The 24,301-nt window shown below is 42.8% G+C and overlaps 1 protein-coding gene across 6 annotated transcripts in view; it reads left to right on the forward strand.

The window, feature by feature from the left end:
• Positions 1-24,301, forward strand: part of REPS2 (RALBP1 associated Eps domain containing 2) — a 237,098-nt gene that overhangs the window by 157,868 nt on the left and 54,929 nt on the right. For all 6 annotated transcript variants that reach the window (XM_058713845.1, XM_058713840.1, XM_058713841.1 and 3 more), the window contains 2 exons: positions 22,813-22,896; positions 24,113-24,258. In XM_058713845.1, coding sequence (XP_058569828.1) covers positions 22,813-22,896; positions 24,113-24,258 — 230 coding nt within the window. The remainder of the gene's footprint in view (positions 1-22,812; positions 22,897-24,112; positions 24,259-24,301) is intronic.

Below are 24,301 nucleotides of genomic sequence, written 5' to 3' on the forward strand. Positions count from 1 at the left end.
TTCGGGTTTCAGATTGTCATGTTTTCACTTTGTTGTGTTTTCTTATTTGCTTTTCTGTTCCTTCTTGCTTACTCTCTCATGAGGTCATTTTTACCACTTCGCAGCAAGCTTTATTACAGCAAATCTTAAACACTCTGAATTTGTCTTTTGCTCTGTTAAACACATTTTTTGAGTGTTCCTTGTTATATATGGACAATTGGCTTGATTTTGGGAAAAAATATATATACAGTACTTAACTACAGACTCATTTTTATGAGGCTTAAACTGTAGTACCTAGGGGAGAAAACAAGGAAGCTTGGTTATATTTTAAATCTTTTATTTATTGGTAGCTCTGAGAAGAGATTTTATAAGATAGAAAGGTTTTGATTTAAAAATTTCATATTATTTAACTTGATAAATGGGCAAGACTAGATTATAATAAACACGAAAACATTCTGTTCCCTAAAAAGGAACACTGTTTAAAAAACTTCGTGGCCAGTGATGCCCTTTGAGGTTTTAAGTATGTAAGAGAAAAGCGCTTGTATGTTTGCAACTGTGCCCACAAAGGTATATATAGATCGTTTCTACATACACTAAAAGTGTGTCTTTTGTCAAGTGAGAGGGAGAAGGTATAGGTTTTTAGCATAAAATGCAGTTTCGCTGGCTCCTATTTCTACTAAGCACCATCATGATATGAACATATGGATTAAGTTATACAAATGGGGCTCTGGAGTTAAGAAAAGGAATAAATTCAAAGAAACAGATCTTTTTATTTTTCGTACTATAGGTAAGATCAAGAGGGACCATGTGACTATATAAAGAATCAAATGGTTTGTGTTCTGTGTTTTCCTGGGGACGGGCTAGAGACAGGGCATGGTATTTTGGCTCTGCTCAGAGGAGGTGACACGTTTATTTATTAATTTTTTAAAAGACTGATTCATAACATGAATGACTAAACAGCAATTAGAGTGAACTGTTTCATATGGAGCAGCGTTAAAATGAGAGTTAAACTTGGTACCTCATGCTTTGCATAGAAACTGAATAAAATGCCATCTGCGGAGTGGCTTGCCCTGTAGGTTGCTTCTCTGCTAAGGGCCTGATTGGTACTCCAATAATTAAATCTGTTTCATAGTATTGATGCCATGCTACATTTCTTATGGCAGTAATCTTTCTAAAGAAAAGAGGTTTTTTGGTACATGGGGTAATCTTTCCAGTTTTATATTAGCACCACATTTGATGAATTGGGGCTCTTTGTAGACTAACGTGCTCACAATTTTCCTGTTTATACTACGAATTTCTTACAACGGCAGGTGCTTCTCGTTGGCAATGTAATGAATACTAAAATAGCACTGCAGAATGGATGCACTGTGAAGGAAGCATTTGATCAATACTCTTAAGCTTAGACTGAGAGGGCTTCGTGGAAGGGCTGAGATGACCAGTGAAGTGAGTTTTAAATGAGAACTTTGCTTTTCTGATGGCCGAAGGATGCAGACTATTACTGTAGAGAAAAAGCAAATGCAAAGAAACATGCATGCAAGAGATCCCCATTTGTTTGAGGAACTGTCTGAAATGTAGAAAGCTAGATTTTGGGGGAGAGAGATTTAGTGTTTAGAGGTGGGAATGAGGACCAGCGGCCTGCCCACTTGAGTCCCGGTGGTACCAGAGCTGGGGGAGAAGAAAGGCCCCCTGACAAGAGAGTTCTGTTGGGGGAGCAGTCCCTGAAGGGAGAACATAGGGTGTCAGTCCAGGGGTACTCACCCTTAGGCACAGTGAAATCATCTGGGTGAGCTTTAAACCTACTGATGTCTGGGTCCCACCCCCAGGGAGGAGGCTCAGGCATTGGGAGTTTTAAGAAGCTCCCCACATGGTTCTGAAGTGCAGCCAGGATTGAGAAACACCGAATTAAGGCAAGAGAAGGAATGTTCACGGAAGAAGTTGAGAATCTAGGGGATTTGTTGCTGGTATGCCCTGAGTTCTTTTTTTCTTTGAAGTTTATTTATTTTGAGATAGAAAGAGAGAGAGAGAGCAAAATGAGAATGAGCAGGGGAGGGGCAGAGAGAGAGAGAGAGAGAGAGAGAGAGAGAGAGAGAGAGAATCCCAACCAGGCTCTGCACAGTCAGCGAGGAGCTGGATGCGGGAATCAAACTCACAAACCATGAGATCATGACCTGAACCGAAACCAAGAGTTGGACACTTAACCGACTGAGCCACCCAGGTGCCCCTCATGGCTTTTTTCTTTATCAAGTTAAAACTCAGTGGGCATGCATCAAATACCACAAGATCTTTTGCTATAATACATGCACATGATCTCATACAATGTACGTTAGTCATCGAATCACCTTAATATTTTGGCTATTTAGATAAAGCATATTTGTGAGCTTTCAAAGATTATAGCATCATCATTTTTACTCATCAATATATAAGTTTAGTATATGTCAAGAGGTATTTTTCTATGTATTCATGTATTAGAAACTTAGTAATTATTCTGAATTTACAAGCCTATCACCTAAGATGCCACTTTCACTTTCTTTCAGAGTGTTACTCTGTTCTGTCTTAGGGTGCACGCTGCAGATGAGGTGAAAATCACAGTATGTTAATGAGTATTTCTGTAATTAAGAAAAGATCTAGGCCCAGGATTTCTCTTCATCTGTGATGATGGAAGGACATAGTGAAAGCTGTAGAACACTGCATGAATGGGCGCCTGGGTGGCGCAGTCGGTTAAGCGTCCAACTTCAGCCAGGTCACGATCTCGTGGTCCGTGAGTTCGAGCCCCGCGTCAGGCTCTGGGCTGATGGCTCGGAGCCTGGAGCCTGTTTCCGATTCTGTGTCTCCCTTTCTCTCTGCCCCTCCCCCGTTCATGCTCTGTCTCTCTCTGTCCCAAAAATAAATTAAAAAACGTTGAAAAAAAAAAAAAGAACACTGCATGAATATGTCTGTGGTCTTATTCTTTGCCTGACTACTCTGTAGCTTGGTAGCCTTGTGGGAGTAAGCACATTCGTCTCACAGACCTACCATTGCCTCTTCTGTAAAATGTGAAGATTAAAGTAGATAGATCCTTCTCATTCTTAAGGTCTTAGATTCTGGTTGTATTCCTTTGTCCAAGAAAAATTTTGTTGCAAATATAGTCGGAACATCATAAAATGCAATTGAGGACAAGATAGTTTAGACTAATTTCTCCCTGCTTGCCCACACTGCTGAATACAATGGAAGGCCCTGGACGTAATAAACAGAGGACTTTGAAAGATGTAAACAGGAAAGTGGACTGGTTGAGGGCCTTAGGACTTGAGGAATGGCATGGTGGTGTGAGTTGCCTGAGTTAAAGAAAAAAGTCTCCCATGTGTCCTGCACTGGGTACTAGAGAAGCCTGTAGCCTGGAATTGCCAACAAGTGTAGACCAAAAGAAAACAAAGCCGTGAGAAAAGTCTGCTGTCTAGCCAAAGGACTGGGAAAGGGGTAGCCAAGCTAGATAGAAACCTTTTTGACAATACCTGCCCTACCCCAGCCAGACACCATGGGTGCCCCTCCCTCTGGTGTCATCAGAGACCGATCTCGGAGTTTGGTCTCTTGTCCCTCGCCAGACAGCCTGGGTTGATACTTTTCTAGCTGGCAAACATGGTTTCAGCAGAGACCAAAGGGGTCTCCTAACCCTGATCTGATGGCATCAGGTGGCCTGGGGAGGCACTTTATAACCCCCGCTCCCCAGACAATGTCATTATAGACAGACATTCCCAGATAGGCAAAAACTCAAGGAGTTTGTGACTAGTAGACCTGCCCTATAATGAATACTGAAGAGTCCTCCAGGCTGAAATGAAAGGACACTAGACAGTACCTCGAAGCCATAAAAAGAAATGAAGAATGGTGAAGGTGGCTACATTGGTGAATAGAAAACCCAGTAGTGTTGATTTGTAGCTCGTCTTTTTTCCTTGCGAGTTAAAAGAAAAGTGCTTAAAACAATAATTACAGATCTATGTCAATGGGCCCACATATATAAAGATATAATTTGTGACAATAATAATATAAGGGGCAGCAGGACTATAAAGGAGTAGAGTGTTGGTATACTTTTGACACTAAGTTGCTATTAATTCAAACTTGATTGTTATAAAGTTAAGACATTAATCCTTAGGAAAAAAAACCTAAAACATATAAAAAAGTATGAAAGTGAGAAGGTAATAAAAATGGTATACTAGAAAAAAAATCAGTTAATCATAAAAAGAGAAGTGATGGAGGAACTGAGGGACCAAACAGGTGTAAGACATAGAAAACAAACAGCAAATGGCAAAAGTAAATCTTTCCTTATTAGTAATTACTTTAAATGGATAAAAATCTCCAAATAAAAGGCAGAAGGAGATGGATTTAAAAAATAATTCATCTATATGCTGTCTACCAGAGACTTCATTTAGATCCAGTGATACACATAGGTTGAAAATGGAAGAATGGAAAAAGATACTTCATGCAAATAGTAACCAAAAGAGAGCCCGGGTGGCTGTAGTCACTTCAGACTAAATAGACTTAAAGATAAAAAACTGTTATGAGACCTAGAAGGACATTACGTATTGATAAAAAAGGGTCACTCCATTAAGATGGCAAAAAATTTAGAAGAATATACACACCTAATGACAGAGCCCCTCAAATATACAAAGCAAAACCCAACAGAATTAAAGGGAGTTACACATAGTTCTATACAATCTCACTTCTAATAATGGATAGAACAACTAGATGGAAGACCAGTAAGGAAATAGAGGACTTGAGGGGCACCTGCGTGGCACAGTCGGTTAAGCATCTGACTTCGGCTCAGGTCATGATGTCACAGTTGGCGGGTTCAATCCCCGTGTCGGGCTCTGTGCTGACAGCTCAGAGCCTGGAGCCTGCTTCGGATTCTGTGTCTCCCTCTCTCTCTGACCCTCCCCTGCTCATGCTTTGTCTGTCTGTATCTCTCAAAAATAAATGTTAAAAAAATTTTAAAAAAAGAAATAGAAGATTTGAATAATGCTGTAAATCAACTAGACCTAACAGACATCTATCTATAGAATGCTCCACCCAACAACAGCACAGTACACATTTTCCTCAAGTGCACATGGAACATTCTCCAGGATAGACCATATGTTAGGCCACAAAACAAGTCTCAATAAATTTAAGGAGAGTGAAATCATAGTAAGTGACCACGGTGGAATGAAACTAGAACTCAATAACAGAAGTAACACTGGAAGATTCACTAACATGTAGAAATTAGGCAACATGCTCTTAAAAAACCAGTGGGTTAAAGAAGAAATTGTAAGTGAAATTAGAAAACACCTTGAGATGAATGAAAAGGAAAACCTGCCAAAACCTATGAGATGCAGGAATAATAGTACTAATAGTACTCTGGAGGAAATTTATAGCTATAACCACTTACATTAAAAAGAGGGATCGAAAATCAATAAGGTAACTTTACACTATAAGAAATGAGAAAAAGGAGAGCAAGCTAAACCCAAAGATGGCAGAAGGAAGGAAATGATGAAGAGGAGAGTTGCGATGAATGAAATAGAGAAAGGAAAACAATAGCAACATCATTGAAACTTGACATTGGTTTTTTGTGGCCTCTAGTTAAAAATAAAAGGCTTTCTTTGAAATTAAAATCAGATTCTCATAAATTTATTTCTCGCTGTAGGTAGTGTTGTTTTGAATTTATCAAGGTTGAATATCCCCGTAGAATGACTCTGTTTTGCGTAAGGTGCTTTTTTCCCCTGTATTAACTTTGGCACAGTACATTTTGCTGTATGTTCCCTGTTTGTAGGATTGGTTTATAGATTACTCAAATTGCCAGCCAGAGCTCCAGGATGGTGTAACATGAAGACACAGTTGTGGTTTAAACCAGCCTCTGTTGATGGAATCTCAAGAGTTCTGCAGGTCCTCTTAATAGGGATTTATTAAAGAGAATTTGAAAGCTATTATCAAAACAGTTGGCATTGAATGAGAAATTAGAAAGGCAAAGGAAATTGCCATAGTGATAAGTTCAAGGAGAAGAGAAATAGTGATGAAGTACTCACATTGTGATAGTGGAGGAAAGATTAAGGACAAATCCCCCCTGTTTAAAAGAGCATGCATCGTTTTGCCAGCTATCAACAAATGCCATCAGCATTTATCCTGTTAACTAGTTCAAAAGAAAGGAAAAGTTCTATGATGACATTTATTTTAGTATTAATAAAAATAAAAACCAATACAGACAACATAAATGTTCAAGAAGACGCCTCTGGTTCAGGGTTATATATCTGCTTAATAGGATATTAGACATCTATTAAAATGACTACACGGAAAATACTGGGTAAGAGGGACAGCAGCTGAATACAGAAATGTTTCCTGATTGTACCACATAAAAATATTTAGTGGTCCTTTGATAATAAGGTGTTCTGCCTTCTCAGGGTAAGCTGGAACACCTCTGGATCACCTTTGCCATGGTTGGATTTTGAATTCTTTTCTCAGCATTACTGGTCCGTGTTCTCTTCCCAGTGGGCTTTTGAGGTTTTTAACTCCTCAGTGAATCTCTACTCTTATTGAGGGTCTAAAGGGGTCACTTAAGTAATTCATTTATAATTTACCTATCTCACCTTATGATAACTTGTTTATAGAAATACATTCTCTCTTTTGGGGGAGACTCTACATGAGTGGTAAATGTGTGAATTAGGGTGTCTGTGAAGGTCTCCAGACATTTCACTCTAAACTGTCAGGTATTGGGGTGCCTGGGTGGTTCAGTCAGTTGAGCATCTGACCCTTGATTTTGGCTCAGGTCATGCATGATGTCATGGTTTGTGAGTTCGAGCCTCTGTGCTGGCAGTGCAGAGCCTGCTTGGGATTCTCTCTCGCTTGCTCGTGCGCTCTCTCTCTCTTTCTCTCTCTCTCTCTCTGCCCCACCCCCGCTCACATGTACTCGCGCTCGCTTGCTGTCTCAAAATAAATAAACTTAAAATGTCCAGGGGCGCCTGGGTGGCGCAGTCGGTTAAGCGTCCGACTTCAGCCAGGTCACGATCTCGCGGTCCGGTCCGTGAGTTCGAGCCCCGCGTCAGGCTCTGGGCTGATGGCTCGGAGCCTGGAGCCTGTTTCCGATTCTGTGTCTCCCTCTCTCTCTGCCCCTCCCCCGTTCATGCTCTGTCTCTCTCTGTCCCAAAAATAAATAAAAAATAAAAATTAAAAAAAAAAAAAAAATGTCAAGTGTTTACTGCTAAGCATGTGGAGGTAAACTGCTAAGTAATTGCTAATGGTTTAGATAGCTGTTTTTGGTGGGAAAATTATGTAGGTTTTCTTTTAAAGAGTTTCTCTTTCAATTGAGGTTTAGGAAAAAGGGAAAAACATTCTTAAAGGACAACTAGAATTTGAAGAAGTCACTCAAAGCTATATCAGAATCAAATGACTCTTGGAAGCTACTTTTACACACCATGTTGTCAGAACTTTTAAGATATGTAATACTGCATAATCATATAGTTGTGAGCTTCAAATAAACTGTTTGCTTAAATCTAGCTTGTAGTAGTTTTTTCTTTTTCTTTTTTCCCCCCACCTTCAATTTTTTTTTATCCATGTTCTCTGGAGAGTATACTCTAATTGCCCTTTCTCTTAAATGATAATTTTGCATTGTGCAGAATTCCAGGTTGAAGTTCATTTTCCTTCAGTGTTTTGAATGTATTACCTCCTCCTTTTCTGGTGTTTATTGTTATTGCTGCTGAGAATTCTGTTAATCTATTGTTTCCTTTGGATTGACTGTTTTTTCTCTAGGATGGCTTTTAAAACTTTATTTTCAATATTCTGTGTTAATTTCACTGTGATGTGTCTAAGCATAGATTTAAATTTATTATTCCAGGTGACTCTTTGTGTGCATTTTCCATCTGGAAAACCATGTATTCAAATTTGGAATATTCTTAGTCATATCTTTGCAGGTTATGATTCTGTGCTTACTCTGTTTTCTTCTTGAAGTCCGGTTAGCTAGGTTTCTTTGTCTGTCAATACACCTTTTATTTCTAGTAATGTCTCTTTTATCTTTTTATGTCATGATCCCTCTAGGCCCTGGATGAAACCTTCATCTTCCAAATTAATCATTCTTTTGTGTAACTGTGTATGATTCCAAGTTTTATAGTCCATTCTTGTTTATATCAATCTGTTCTTGTTTCACTTCTCCCAATTTCTGTTTCATACTTGTCTGGTTTTTTTAAGGATGCATTTTCTACTTTTAACTGGGAAAGGATTTAAGCATGATTATTTTGAAGTTATTTTCTACTTGATTTGTTTTCTTTTTTGTCAAGAGGCAAATTCATCCCCTCCCTCCCTCCCTCCCTCCCTCTGTCTCTCTCTCTCTCTCTCTCTCTTTCTCTCTTTCGGCTCTTCTTCTTACTATTGGGTTTTTTCTTCATGCTTTTGGAAATTTGTTTAGCAGTCTTATTTTGAGTTGGAGTTTAAATTTAAATTTCATTCTCAGTTCTTGGAGCTCCTCCCCGTCCAGCAGTTCATTGGCGTCCAGCAGTTCGTTGGCCAACCACACCCCGTGGTCCTGCACTCGTGGGCCTCCAGTGTAAGGCCAGTTCTTATACTCGATGCTCAGCACTTGCGTCTGGTGCAGATGTCAGAGATGGTGCAGATGGCACCAGGCGGTGGCTTAGCCCGAGACCAGGCTGCGATGCTATATGTGCTTCTGCTCCCTTTCCGAAGGAGGCAGTACGGAGCACCTTCGCAGACTTCATCCTGGTTTTGCAGCTCTACAGGTAGCAAAGCGCCACCTTAGCCTCTGGCTTCAGGAAATGAACTTGGCGCCAGTCCTTTGCCTCATAGAGGACATTTAAATACCTGTGAGCTCTCAGTTGCCTCTACCTGCTTCCGAACCCTCAGCCTGGCCAACCGCTTTGTGATTTGGCCCCATAGGGATCTTGACCTTGCTTCTGAGTGTGTCTGAGTCTTTTATTTTTTTTTTAAACATTTATTTATTTTTTTAGAGACAGAGAAAGAGCATGAGCGGGGGAGGAGCAGAGAGAGAGGGAGACACAGAATCTGAAGCAGGCTCCAGGCTCTGAGAGCCTGGCACGGGGCTTGAACTCACAAACTGTGAGATCATGACCTGAGCTAAAGTTGGATGCTCAACCGACTGAGCCACCCAGGCGCCCCTAAGTCTTTTTTAATTTTAACACTTTTTATGCTCATGCACTCACATCTGTCCTTGCATGTAATTTTACAGCATAAGAAGTTGAGATTCAGAAAGTGAAAGCGAGTTCCTTGGAGCCTCACAGCTAGTGAGTGACAGAGCTAGGTAGCTATTGTGAAGAGTGGAGCTGGGAAGGGTTTCTGAGGACGTACTAGAAATTTAATGATAAATGTTTAGAGAGAGAGAAAAATCACTCATTGCACATCACAAAAATTAACTATAGATTTGCTAAGCAAAAGTTAGTGAGAGTCTCCACTCTCCATGCCCATGAATAATTTTTTTTCTTTTTTTTAAGTTTTTTAGAAAATGATTTTATTTTATTTTTGAGACAGAGACAAAGCACAAGTGGGGGAGGGGCAGAGAGAGAGGGAGACACAGAATCCGAAGCAGGCTCCAGGCTCTGAGCTGTCAGCACAGAGCCTGATGTGGGGCGTGAACCCACAAACCGTGAGATCATGACCTGAGCCAAAGTTGGATGCTTAACCACCTGAGCCATCCAGGCACCCTCGAATAATTTTCTAAACATGAAGTATTTCCATACACTCAGTGAAAATGCTGAAGTGCCTTTCTTAGTGCAGACTTACATTTATCTTGGCCAAAATAGCCTTCACACTTTGGTCAGTGGACTATTTTTGGGGTAGCAAAAGGCCAAGTGTAGCTTATTCTGCTTTTTAAAAGGAAACAAAAAGGCAGAACTTCTGCATAATGAATAATTATATATAGTGGCTATATGTCAGATGCTCTTTTAAGTGCTCGACATTCACTCACTTAATCTTCATAACAACCGTGTGTGATGGGGTCTGTTGCTGTTCTCGTTTTGCAGATAAGTAAACCAAGGTGTGCAGAACTTGAGGATTTCTTCAAGGTATGCACAGCAAGTAGGAATTAATGCGGTGATTCTAACCCTGGCTATCTTGCCTCAGTGTACCGGTTTCTCCTACTGTGCTATACTATCCAACCGTATCTCAGAATTATTTTCTTAACCTATCTTTTCTTTTTTTGTTGTTGTTTAAAGTTTCTTTCTTTCTTTTAGTAATCTCTGCACCCAACATGGGGCTAGAACTCACAACCCCGAGACCGAGAGTTGCACGCTTTTCCACCTGAACCAGCCAGGCGCCCCTTAACCTATCTCTTCTTAACAATTGAGTTGACAGTTATCTTTATCAGGGATACACTTTATATTATGAACCCTCTTACCGAATTAGGTTTACCACACCTCTAGGAGCTTGTGTCCTTTCTTAGCCCCCCCCCCCCTTTACTGTATTGTGCTCATGGTATTGTTGTGTAAAGCTTTCTTTGCTGGCATCATTCCTCTGGAGATGCCATGAGTTCATCTAGTCAGTTCGTCAGGTGTTGATGGAATATGCTTACAGTAGGCCCATGCTTTGCCGAGTACTATGATGACACAAAAATTGTGATAGGCTTCTTATCCTGTAACTCCTTCATCTTTCCTCACCGTTTGAAGGCAGTCATGCCTAACACCATCCATTTTATGGTCTCTCCTGATGGGTATATGTATCCTTTTAAATCCATTTTCTCATGCTGTATTGTCAAGCGATAGCTGAGTGCCATATTTCCTTGAACTAACAAGCTAGCCCAGTTTTCCCCTGGGGGTCAGTTATGGTTGGTTTCTAGGTTCCTAAACAATGGAATCCTTATTTCTTTTCTCTGTCCTCCTTACCACACAGTGACAAAAACCAAGAAGCATTCCTCTGTGCTGTGTGTCAGGGAAGGAGCGGGTATGGAAGTGGGGCAGGATGGAAGGGTGTCCAGATGTGCTATGGTGTTAATAGGAAAGGACAGTGGAAGACAACTAGGAGTCAGGCCCGGGGAGCCAGTAGACAGAGTAGTTAAGAACATGGGCTCGGGTTCAAATCTTATCTCTGCGTCTTACTGGCTGTGTATCTTTGGGCAAGTTATTGAGTCTCTCTGTCTCAGTTTCATCATGTGTAAAGTGGAGACAGTGGTAGTGTCTGCTTTCATAGGGTTGTTAAAACGATTAAATGAGGTCGTATCCGTGAAGCACTCAGAGTGGTGCCTGGCATATAGTCAGGTCTCATTGACAAGTAGCCGTTATGATTATTATCACTCCAGGCCCAGCAAAGCAGAAGCAGGTTCTAGTTGGCAAACGGAGAAACAGACTCAGGGTAACCAGAAATTAGTGGCCAGTCCTTAGCACAGAATGAGTGCTAAACTGGCTTACAAAACCACTTATAGTAGAATGGCATTCTTGCCCACTTCTGTGACCTTTCATGGGCTGGCCCTCTGCCTAGGTCAGGGGTCAGCAGACTATACCCTGCAGGCCAAATCTAGATCATTGCCTTTTTCTGTAAATCATGGAAACATGAAGGAGAAGAATCGATGCAAAGACAGGTCCTCATAAGCCTTTTAACCCACTATCTCCTAACTCAAGGGTCATGATGCCTATATTTATAGTTTGCAGCTTTGCCTTGAGGACTTTTATCAACCAAGATGCTCTTTCAGAGTTTACTATCAAAACCTGGAGAAAATATTCTTTATTCATCTGGCAGCTTCGGAGACTTGCTATGGGTGGGCTTTCATAACTTTATGTTTCTCAGTCCTCACTAGAAGAAACCAGAGTAAGGGTGTACCTTTAAGGTGAGAAAGAGGGAAGGAAAGAGCCTGTCCAGGAGAAACAGGATAAAGAGTTTCTTTTTTTCCCCCATCTCTTCCTGAATACGCTGTTCTGTTCAGCAAGTTCTGTAGGTATCACCTCCTGATGTGTTGGTAAGCCTTCTCTCTGAAAAAAAGAAAAATCTCTACTCCACAGTCTGTGTTGTAAATACTCCCACTGTGACTGATCACAGGTGAGGTTGGGAGGTGACGTGTGTCATCAGCTTGCTGCTACTAGTGCGCTGCATAGTCGACAGCGTCACTTGCTGCTGAATCCTTGTATTAGGGATTCTCTGCGCCAGACAAGAGCTGTTTGTTTGTTTGTTTTTAGTCTAGGGCACTGTTTCAGCCCATTCGTAAAATGTGCTGTTAGAAATGGGACAATATTTTTGAAGTCGCTAGAGATGACGCTTCCCTCTTGTTTTACATTTAACTTGCGCCACTAGGTGGCACTTTAAGGACATTATAGGAAATTGGCTCTACTGGATTTATTTTTTAACTTTTTTATTGAAGTATAACATGCATATTGAAAAGTGCCCATTGAGTGTGCAACTGAATGAATTTTCACAAGCTGAACACATGTGTATAATCAGCATTCAAATCAAGAAACAAAATATTACTAGGACCCCAGAAAGCCTATCTTAGGCTATTTTTCCAGTTACCAGTCCTTTGTAGGGTTACCGCTATTCTGACTTCTAACAGCATAGATCAGTTTTACCTATTTTTTTACCTTATATAAGTGGAACCATGCAGTATATACTCTTGTGTCAGGCTTCTTTGGCTTAAAAGATGTGTGATTCATTCACATTGTTGTGTGTAATTTTAAATCACTGCTGTATAGTATTCCATTATGTGTGCAAAGGTATCACTATTTTCTACTGTTGATGGACATTTGGGTAGTGTTCAGATTTTGGCACTTATGAATAATGCTGTGCACATTCATGTACAAGTTTTTGAGTGGATGTATGTTTTCATTTCTCTTGGATGTATGCCTACAGTAGAATTGCTGGGTCATAGGTTAGGCCTATGTTCAGCCTTCGTGGGTACTGCTGAACAGTTTTATAAAGTGTTTGTACTGATTTATGCTCTATCAACAGTGTGCCTGTTCCAGTTCCTACATTCTCATCAATACTGAGTTTATTTTATGACTGGCTCCTAACTCTTATATAATTTTTATAGTTCCCTCTCTCGCCAGCTATTTCTAATTGAAATTTTTAAAAGCCACCTTCTTCTGATGGACATAGCTCATGCAGGAAGAGCTATGTCAACCCAAAAGAGGACATTAATCACAATCTAACTATGAGCTATCACTAGTTAGAAGAGAAGTGGTTCACACACTCGATTACTAATACAGAACAGTAGAACTGGGAGTGGTATTCAAAATTTTAAGTGTGGTAAAATATCAAGTGAGGCTAGGGCTTTGAGGCACTTTGAAATTTTTATATGCTTTTTGTATTGTTTCCCGGACCTATTATGTCAGGGCTGGGGAACCAGCAAAAGGAATTTCTAAAGGCCTACTATCTAGACGCCTTTGAATTGTGATGGTGGTGCTGCCCGTTTAAGTAAGCATCTGTTTAGTATGGCAAGAGGTATGCATATGGCATCTTTTGTCACCCTTAGTCATTGGGAACCATGAATCTCAAGAGAACCCTGTCGTGTAGATCACCTTACCTATGTGGTCTGTGTTGTCAACTCTGCAGATCGCATTGTCATATATGGCTTTAGGAGTGTGATGAATAGGGAGTGAGGCTCAGACTTGACTCAGATTTCTGTTCTATTACTAGAAATTGGAAATAGAAGACCAAAACCCCAGGCGTAGTCAAGATATTTGTCTTTTAGACCAAAATAAAGCACCCATGGTCCTTTAGTTCTAACAGTAAGTCTGTTTTATGGCGTTGTCTGTAATCCAGTGGATTCCAAAAATTCCCAAGAGACTGTGCTATGTGACTGCTGTATCCAGGGACCAGTTGCCCATTCTGGTTACTGATTATCCACTTCTAGAGCAGTTGTCCCTGAGCTCCTCTGTCAGTGTTCATCTGGGTGTGTCCCTGGTGTTGGGTTGGCCAGCTCTAGGGGCCACCAGAGATGTTCAGTGTAAGCTGCCCGAGATGTCTGTGCTGAAGCAGCCATGAAATCTGTAAAGGCTTTTATTTTTAAAAACTTCTTCCCTTCAGTATTGGTAGCAGCAACATCCAGTGGCACAAATTTGGATTGTGGGTAGCCTGCTCTATGGGATCTGTGTATGATCTAAACTGGAGTCAGCACTTTCTCAGTGTAAGTTTTCATCTTTTGGCAAGAGAGTAAGAGTCCTTTATGTTGAATTGGCTGCTATTTGCAGGTTGCGGAATCTTTGAGTGGGAAACCAATTGTATATTTACTCTTAATTATGATAGTAGCTGCCATTACTGAGCAGTTATTATGTTACTGTGCTTAGCACTCTAGATAGCTATTTTGCTTAATCTTACAAATGCTAGGAGTTAGGTGGATTATCCCCTAGTGCAGATGAAGAAACTGTGGCCCAGAGAGGTTAAGTGCGTGCCCGGGGGGTTATATACCCAGCAAGTGCAAACCCTGGATCGATTCCAAAGCCTCTGCCCTGTAACCGATGTGCTCCATGGCTCCAGTTACTGTAGGATGAATTCTTGACTTGTCCAGTGGAACACAAAACAGTATTGAGTTCATTACTAGCTCATTCCACACATTGATCCGAGGACCTGCTGTGTGCTGCCACTCTGCTTAGGCACTGGGAGAAGGATAGTGAAGCAAAGCACAGATCCTGCCTTCCACATGTGTATGCATCAGCCCCATTTCTGTCTCTCATAGGTGGCTGGGGTCGTGGATTTTAGTAATCATTCTTGCAGAGAAATTCAGTTTTTTGGACCCTCTCTCTGAAACTGATTGTGGAATGACGGGGTTTGCTGTGGCCAGTGTGCTCCTGGCCACTGGTTCTGCATCTTCTATTTCTGGGTGTGACCATGTGGCTTTTCTAATGTGCCCTTACCTAGCAGAGATGGAGGTCCAGTGAAAGGTAGGCACCGAATGAATACCAGTGGGATGCTGGGGATTCCCTAGAGGCCATGGCACAATCGTCTGCTTATCTGCCTAGAACTTAGCTGCTGCCTTTGTGATTCCCAGTCTTGGAAGCTGCCTGGATTCTTGGGGAATAAATGAAATTTGAGTTTCTTTTTCTAATCTGTCACTAGCATGAATATTACAAAGCTTATAAAATAACTTCACCAATTACCCCCACCTTAGCGACGAGTTCTGCAATTAGACTACTTTTTAAAAAAGATTTGATTTATTTTCTCAGTTTTATTGAGAAGTAATATCACTGTGTAAGTTTAAGATGTATATAGCGTGATGGTTTGATAAACATATATTGTGAAAGATTACCACAATAGGTTCAGCTAACATCCATCTTCTCATATAGATAAAATAAAAACAAAGAAGAAAAGAAAGGAAGAAGTTTTCTCCTTATGATGAGACCTCTTAGGATTTACTCTCTTAATAACTTCCTATACATCGTACAGCAGCATTAGCTGTGGTCACCATGCTGTGCAACACATCCCTCTTCTCTTAGAACTGGAAGTTGGTGCCTCTTGATCACCTTTCTCTAATTCCCTTTCTCCCCCTTCCCCCGATTTTGTTTTGTTGCAAATTTGACATTTATTTAAGATTTTATTATTTTAAAGTAATCTCTACACCCAACATGGGGTTCAAACTCATAACCCTGAGATCAAGAGTTGCATATTCCACAAAGTGAGCCAGCCAGGCACCCTGCAAATTTGCAGTAAGTAAAAATCTTATTGCTGAAGATTTTGCCCACCTTTCATTATTTATTTATGAAATCATATGGCAGACAGCCCTATTTCCTTCATGGTAAATGGACAAGAAAACACTTTAGCCTAGTTCGTTTTTGAGGCAGCACCTGTGGCCTTTTTCACACTAGGACCTTGGAGACTTAAATGAAGAGTTTGGGCCATCGATGGTCCCCAGTTGGTCTGGGCTGGCTACATAAAAATTACCCAGGGAGCTTGTTAAAATAGAAGTTTCTGGGGTGCCTGGGTGGCTCAGTCGGTTAAGCGTCCGACTTCGGCTCAGGTCATGATCTCACAGTTCGTGAGTTCGAGCCCTGCGTCGGGCTCTGTGCGGACAGCTCAGAGCCTGGAGCCTGTTTCAGATTCTGTGTCTCCCTTTCTCTCTGCCCCTCCCCTGCTCATGCTCTGTCTCTCTCTGTCTCAAAAATAAATAAACATTAAAAAAAAAAATTAAAAAAAAAAAAAGTTTCTAATGCTCCACCCCTAGGAGATTCTAATTAGGGAAGTCTGGAGTAGTATCTAAAAGTCTGTAATTTATAAAAAATTCCCTAATAATTCTGTGCAGCTACATTTGGGAACCACTGGACATAGAAGGTCTAGAACAAACAGAATTGAGTTGGGAAGAAATTTCTGGTGTGTTTGAAGATTCAGGTAATACTTACGTGCCTGGAGCCGGTTCCATATGGGCAAACTAATGCAGTTATGATGCAGAGGTAAATTGGAGCCGGATGATGGAGGGTCTTTTAACTGGCCGAGTGTCCCTAAGGCCTGTGGTGCTATGCCATAGACCTTACAGACCAATTGAAAGGCTTTTAGGAAAAAGTGTTTTGATGAGAGAAGGTGTTTCACAAAATTAGTTCCTCAGTGTGTGCGGGGTACACTGGACTGAGAAAAAACTGAAGGCTAGAAAAAGACCCGGTACAGTTTTTGCAGCGGCCCAGGTAGGAGGTGGAGTCAGCACGTGGACTCAGATGGGAGCTGTAGGACCTTCGCAATGCTAGCCTGCCTGGTCCAGACAGGAATCTGGGACATGTTGTTTTAAGCTACTTTAAACAAACCGGTAATTTATCAGTGTTGTGTTCATCTGCTTTAGCTCTTATAAGGAGTGGTTTTGTTGTGTTTGTGTCCAGGAGCTTTTAAAGGAAGCCCAGTAAATTAATTCCTACAGAGAAGGAGTTGGCAGCAGCCAGAGCTGCTGTTGCGAGGAAGGCGGGAGGAAGGGAGAAATGAAGGTGGGCCTTTCTTGCCAGGCAGCAACCCCATCCTCACCCTGCCTCTACACTCTTGGGGAAACGCCCCAGAGCTAGACCTGCTGACCACAACAAAGACGACCACAGCGGGGCAGAATGCCCCTCTCAAAGGATTAGGTGTGGAATGTGGCATTTGGCCGTGAGGTCAAATGGAATAGTTTTCCTTTGTTCTCTAAAACCCAACCTGTAGGTCATTGTTTCCCAAGGTGTGTTCCACAGAACGTTAGTTCCACTGGATGTTAATAGGAGTTACATGAGAATAAGAAGTCGAAGCCCTAATAAGTTTGGGAACTGCTGGGTTAAGTAAGCCAAAGCAGTGGCTTCCTTTACCTCATGGGATCTCAGAGTGTGTGTGATGTGCAGTGTGCTCTGTGAATTTCTAGGAGGGAGAGAGACTGTGCAGTGTTCCCTAAACTTTTTTGTAGATTCTTTTTCCTCTCTGCCAGGGGCTGACAGACTGGCCCACAGGCTAAATGTATCCCACCCACATGTTTTTGTAAAGTTTATTGGAACAGGGTCACACCCATTCATTGCGTTGTCTTTAGCTGCTTTAGCACTGGAGAGCAGAGTTGCACATTTGCATTGGAGACACAGAGACCAAATGGCCTGTACAACTGAAAATATTTATTACCTTGCTCCTTACAGAAAAACTTTTCCTATCCCCGTCCAGGCAACTGATAGAACTGGTGTTCCCTGGAACCCCTATTTGAGAGATACTGCCTTAAGATATAGGTGGGTTGTTCTAGCACTGCTTGTGATGAGTCTGCTTAATTTTATTCAGCTTTTATGCCGCCATCTATCTTTTCCTCGCTTTAAACTATTTTCTCTCAACCATTATCCACTGTTGAAGATCAAAATCTGGCTCCCATGTGTCATTGTTCTTTCCTTTGACTTATCACATTCCATCAGTCACCAAGGATGTATTTAATCTCAAGCTAAATAGCTCTCAAATCTGCCTATCCCCACTCCCACAGATTGCTTTAAGTGACCGTCATCTCTTGTCTTGTTTTCATTTTTGGGCTTTTAAGTGAATTGCCCCAAGATGGATTCCTTTTAATCCATTTTACTCACTGAATTCAGAGTAATCTTTCTAAAATGCAAATCTAGTCTCATCACTTCCCTACTTAAAATCTTTCCATGCCCCCTTCCACCTATGGCTCTCTGGATAAGCTCCAAATCCTCAACATGGATGTATCAGCCAAGATCTGGTGGGGAAAACAGAAACCATTCTAGGTATGTCACCCTGGAAGAGATTTCATTTAAGGAATTAGATACTTAAAGAATTAGATTGCTAGAGGAGCAAAGATGAGGGAAGGCCACCAGTCAGGTTGGCCAGAATTTTCTGAACCTTAAGACTTTGCAAGAACTAAAGGAAACAGCTGGAGATGCTCAGGCTGCCCGCAGCATCTAAGTAACGGTTTGTGGGGAAATGCCTGAGGCCACTACAAGATCTTCCGGCGGCTGAGCCCCATGCTTTTCTTTCCACCACTGCCAGAGGAGCAGTAACACAGCTTCTTTTCTTTCCCCTTCTTGGTTTAACATGAGTGACTCTCAGAGTCAACAAGGAGCATTATTGAAAGGGGATTTTATAAATATTGTTCCCAGGCTTCTACCCCTGCAACATAGGGAAGACGACGCAAGTGGGGGAATGGTGCTGAGTAGCTACTAGACCATCTGGGACAGTGATCTCTAAGACCACGTGCGATCCACTGCACTGTTGTTCTCCAGCTGTAGTGCTCTCCTTCTTCTCTACTGTTCACCCTTATTCCACCCTACTAGACTCCACATTTCAGACTTATGAGAATGGGTGTTTTTGGAGCCTAAAACAGGTGACATTTATTGTCTCGTAGTTTCTGTGGGTTAGAGATTAAGGAGAAAGTAATCTGGTGGTTCTGGCTTATGGGGTCTCATTAGGCTGCAGTCAAGATGTCAGCCAGGACTGCAGTTAACTGAAGGCTCGACTGGGGCTGGAAGATCTACCTCTAAGATGGCTCTCCCACATGGCTGTCGGTGGGAGGCCTTAATTCCTTGCTACATGGGCCCCTTGTTAAGACTGCTTGAGTGTTCTCACAGCATGGCGGCTGACTTTTTCCAGAACAAGTGATCTGAGAGAGAAACCAAGGAGGAGCACATCAGAAGGCTTTAACTCTCCTATTCTGGGAGCAGTTTGCCTGGTGTCTCAGGTCTAGTTCCCTAGAAGTAGAACATGAGTGTTATTTGGAAAGTGATACATGATGTATACAAAATAAATATCTGTGTAATTAAATAGCTAAACAAATGCTACTTCTGGTGGACAATGCTTAGCCTTCCTGGCCCTGTGTCCATTTCTAGGGGGCCAGCTGAGCAGGGTCTATATTGTCCTATCCGCCACAGGAATGGGCAAAGCCCCAGAACAGATCTCCATGTCCTGAGTGGCAGTACCTTCCAAGTGCACATGACTTAAACAGGCTTTTCATTGCAAGATGAGAATGAAAATATATGTCTCATTTGTGGATAGGGCAGTATCGAAATTAAAATATGAGATATATATTTTTAAAAGGAACCTAAGCTTGAGTTTCAGCGAGCTCTTGGCGAAAAGTACATTTTCCTGCCTTGCCACATCCTGGCTGGGTACGTGTTACACAGTGAACCGTGAGGGAAGGACTGCCATTTGTACTAATAATTGTAATCCAAATACTTGTCTCTTTTACAAGATTCAGGCGTTGGGTTTCAGTTCAGACCTTCAAAACTTTCAGACAAGGGCCTATTTTCCATATTGATAGAGTTGTTCCCTACTTTCTTCAATATGTGCAGGAAAAGGGGAGCTGCTGAGGTCCCCCTGTTTTCATGGGTTATCATTCTCTCCAAGTTGTTACCTTAGAAAAGTCTGAAGAAATAGCAACGAAATCTTCCAGGTTTGTTCTGCTTTCCAGCTGCTAAGCCTTACCCTATTTTCTTGAATGCAAGTGAAATTGTTTATTGTGAAGAGGGGCTTTTGTACCTCTAAATCCCATCTTTGTTTTTGTTTGTTTGTTTTTATCACAAAGCTTGTTTTCTTTCCTCGTCTCTTTTCCTGGGATAATTTCTGGCTCTGGTGAACCTCTGCCTTTCCAGGACTTTCTTGATCCCCGTGTTCCAGGCTCCTCACAAGATTTCACTCCCCTGAATGTTCAGTAGATGGACCCATTTAGAATCAGCCATGGAGTGGTGACGGCCCCTCTTGGTGTTCCTCCTAAGGAGATCGGTGGTTAGATTGTGCCCGACGTGACACCCAGGAGTGGTTTGTTCCCTGTGGTAGAGCTAGAAGACCTAGTCTTTGTATACAATTTCAGAAGGTAAACCCGTGAATGGAAAAAATTGTCAGACGCTTAAAACTGTTCTTTCATCCTTCCCAACTCCCACAACATTCCTGTTTTTAGAGATGTTTAAGAGAGTGTGGAGGCAGTGACAGTGACGTTCTACTCCTTTTGCTGTGCTCAGAATCCTGATTTTTGTTGAAAAGAGGGTTCGATTTATCATTTCCCTCAATGTTACTACAAGAGGGAGACTGCTCATCTCCCCAGGAAAGGGAGCATTAGGGCGAGCACTCCTTTGCCTGATAATGGAGGGGACCTGAGCAGTTGAAAGGTGAGGAGACTGGCCTCTGGCTCCTTTTCCCTGGAGGGACGTGCCAATGCGTACCTGCGCTCCTGCAGGGGCTTGTGTGCGTTCGCTTGAGGCCAGGACATTCACGTTCCAAGCAATAGATCTGCGGGTGGAGGGCAAGAAGGGACCTCAGGTCCAAGTTGTGTTCTTCTGCACAGGTCACGGGAAGCCCTGCATTTGGGAGGTTATTGGGCCCTCACTCACCCCTTAATGAAGCTGACATCAGGCCCGCAGATGTTGAAGCAGGACATTATTTGTCAGAACCCAAGGAAGGCGGGTGAACGCTTGGAATCCCCGTGCTCCTGACAAGGAATGGCTCCCGGATGGCTTCGCTCAGATGTTGCCTGGGTGTTTTAAACCCAGTATGGCTAAAAATGAGCTTGCCTTACACCTGCTTCTCTCACAGTTCCTGTCTTGGGGACAGGCCTCTGGTGTTCTTGTGGCATGCTAAGCTGGTTCTGGGTTCCGGAGCCTCCTTTCTTACCATCCCCGTGCATTGCCCCAGTAGCTGGCAGCACCCTGAGACTCAGGTCTCACCCAAGTCTTTGTTGACCCGCAAGGCCTGGGTGTGCCTGGAGCCCCCATACTTCCTCACCATAGTCTGGAATTCCACCGAAGCATGCTTGCCCAGTCGTTTCTGTGCCTTTTCCATTAGACTTCAAGCTCCTTGTAAGAAAGGTCTGGGTATCATTTATCTTGAATACCAGCTCTAGCACAAGACTTGCCTGCAGTAGCTATTCAATACATATTTCTTGAATGACTTACCAGTCAGGCCCGAGAGTACCTGAGGCCGTATTGCATAGTCGTCACAAGCCCAGCATCGGAACCTGAGGCCTGGGTTCAGACTCGGCTGTTTGTGTGATCTTGGGTGAGTTCCTCAACTTCTTGATCATCAGTTTCTTCACTAATAAGATGGGGGGAATGACTACTTCCTAGGGCTGTGATGAGGAAATGCTTTCATCCCTGCGGAACACCCGGAGAACCGTGTGACACAGTGTTTGGTGTTTCAGATATCTATCGACAACAACAATACAGTTATCCTTGATGGAAAGGAGAAGGCTATAAGCAAAACTTGGAACGAGAAATCAGGCACCAAAAGCCTGCATAGTGGGTTTGAAAGAGGTACAGAGGTGGTTGGGAACCGAGGTTTCTGGCTAGGGCCGTGCAAATGTGGGAGCGGATGGGATTACTCTGGGAAAGAATGAATGGCAGTGGGAGGTATAGGGTGGGAGAACCAAAGACGGAGACTTGAGAAATCCTACAGGTGAGGGATGAGAGGAATCAAAACAGGAAAGAAAGATAATGATGATCCGTAGGACTTTGCGGTTCTTGAAATGCCAGGGATGGGAGTTTTAAAAAGATAGTCAAGGGTGCTGTGTTGGACAGAAGGCCTGTGACAAAACTGGAAGAGGCAGGAAGAATCTGATAAATGGGGAAGTATTGGTGCCCTTGTCTGTTTCAGTGGACGCAGAGGAAGGAAGAAGCCATGCAAGAGGTTGCAGAAGGCCGGGTTAAGGACAGACTGGACACACTAAGGCTGATGGTTGTGCTGCAGCGTGTGTTCCTGTAATGCATTTTAATTTGTGGGTAGAGGACTGTTGTCACTATCACGAAGTCCCGTTAGTTCGTTTACATGGAGGGTTTTTCTCAGCACGTTAACACTTTGCATTGCCGGCTAATAGCAGCTGAATGTAGCAAGCCTCCCGGAGATGGGGGCACAGCAGTGGTGCCTCGTCTTCCTGTGCTCTGCTGCTTGGCTCTCTGGCACCTGCTGTGCCTTGACGGGCTTTGGGAGCATTACTTGCCAATCTTGGTGCATTTATTCATTGATTCCATACCACTCCGTGGCCTCAACCCTTCTGTTGACTCCTTTCATCATGCTCTCCCATCCCTACCTTTTTAAAGGTAAAGAGTCCTATCTGGTTTTCTTAGGAATTTAATATATTTAAAAAATATTTTTAAAGTGTTTTTTTATTATTATTATTATGGTTATTGTTTTTGTTAGTGCTTGGGTTAAAATTTTGACTCCTTTCCCAGTGCCTTTTTTTTTCTGATAATCCTAATTTTTTTGTTTGCACTTATAAGGCATTAGTGTTTTGCAATATGTATGTCCAGTTACAGACATAACCGTGACTTCTTTTCTTAAGATTGAACAATGCTGGAAGGGAGCATGGGAGGGAATGACAGGGTGTAGGGAACTTTTTCTCAAGGATCTGAAGACCTGACCATGCTTGGCTGTAAGTTGGTCTAAATCAACTTCCACTTAGCGACTTTTTCTAAGTTTTCTTCATTATATATTTAGGTGGTTATGTTTCTGCATTTTTATCTTCTGTGTGATATTTTGCTACAGTCTGAGCAAGCGCCTGAGGCTGAACTACACCCCCAGCTGAACAGAGCCCCCTCCCAAGCTGCAGAGAGCAGTCCAGCAAAGAAGGTAAGTAAGGCCAAGGGGAAGGTGCTACTGTCATGGCATTATGAGCCGCCCCCCCCTTCTTGTCTTTGTTTGCAAATCTCTTTCATGGTTTTTGTGTCCTGAGATGAATGTTAATGATTTGGGTTTCCTAGGATGTGGGTTCTTTGTGAAGATTAGGGTGCTGATGATTCTTGGGCCTGACCTTGATGCCACTGACAGTTTGCACTTCCCTCTTTAACACCCCAGTTAAATATGGCGGCCTTGCTTTTGGCAAGTTCAGGCGGTATGGTGGGGAGGGCCAGGTGCCTTTAGCAGAACCCTGCGTGCTGCTGAGCCTCTGAGAGTGCCTCTGGGGGAGGGCAGTCTGCTCTTTGTGTGCCATGGTGCCCTCTTGAGTCCTGGTGTCTTCACTTTAGCCTCACCCCCCTCCTCCATGTCTCTGAGTCCCAGGTCATTTTGCTCAGTAGGCATCACTCACTCGTTGTATTCTCTGTTCACCTCATCCTCTTCTTACTGGTCCCATTTTTCTCAGACCCTTCTCTGGTCAGAACACTGGCCTTGGGCTCAGGAGCATGGGTGAGGAGGGGCCTCCCAGGAAGCAGGCTGGCTGTCTCCTCCCAGAAGACATTGTGGTTCTTGCTGGGGCACCTGGGTGGCTGAGTCGGTTAAGCATCGACTTCAGCTCAGGTCATGATCTCACGGTTCGCTGGTTCGAGCCCCGCATTGGGCTCTGTGCTGAGAGCCTGGATCCTGCTTCTGATTCTGTGTCTCCCTCTAGCTCTCTGTCCCTCCCCCACTTGTGCTCTGTCTCTGTCTCTCAAAAAAATGAATAAACATTAAAAAATTTAGAAGACGACATTGTGGACCTTGAGCTTGACTTCATGTAGGAATTGGGAATGGAAGAATGAGGAGCAGATGACTGAGACCATCACAAACTTCAAAACGTCTAACATATTCCCAAAGCCCCAAAGTGAGGCAAGAGTGAGCTTTGTCTTCAGTTAGAAAAGGCCTCGTGGTGTGAGATGCACACAGCGTTCAGAAAAGGAGGAGAGGGAGGGTGGAACCTGATGCCTGTGTCCCTCCAGTTCTTGCCAAGCCATGAATTTGCCTTTTATCCTCGGGTGTGGAGTTGGAACAGAGCACACGCCTGACCTAGAGGAACATGGGGCTTTGGCATAATGGGGGAGCATTTCGGTTTTTAACTTTTGGGTTTTATTGTTTTGTATTTAATCCGCAGGACATACCGTATTCTCAGCCTCCATCAAAGCCCATCCGAAGGAAATTCCGACCTGAAAACCCAGCTACAGAAAACCAAGACACTTCTACCGCTGTTGGTGGGCCAGCATCGGCAGCGACTGTGAAACCCCACGCGGCAGTCCAAAAGTAAGTCCATCAGATCAGTAAGGTCGGAGACTACCTTTTAAAT

The sequence above is a fragment of the Neofelis nebulosa genome, chromosome X (genome assembly GCF_028018385.1).
Source record: "Neofelis nebulosa isolate mNeoNeb1 chromosome X, mNeoNeb1.pri, whole genome shotgun sequence".
Taxonomy (NCBI): Eukaryota; Metazoa; Chordata; class Mammalia; order Carnivora; family Felidae; genus Neofelis; species Neofelis nebulosa.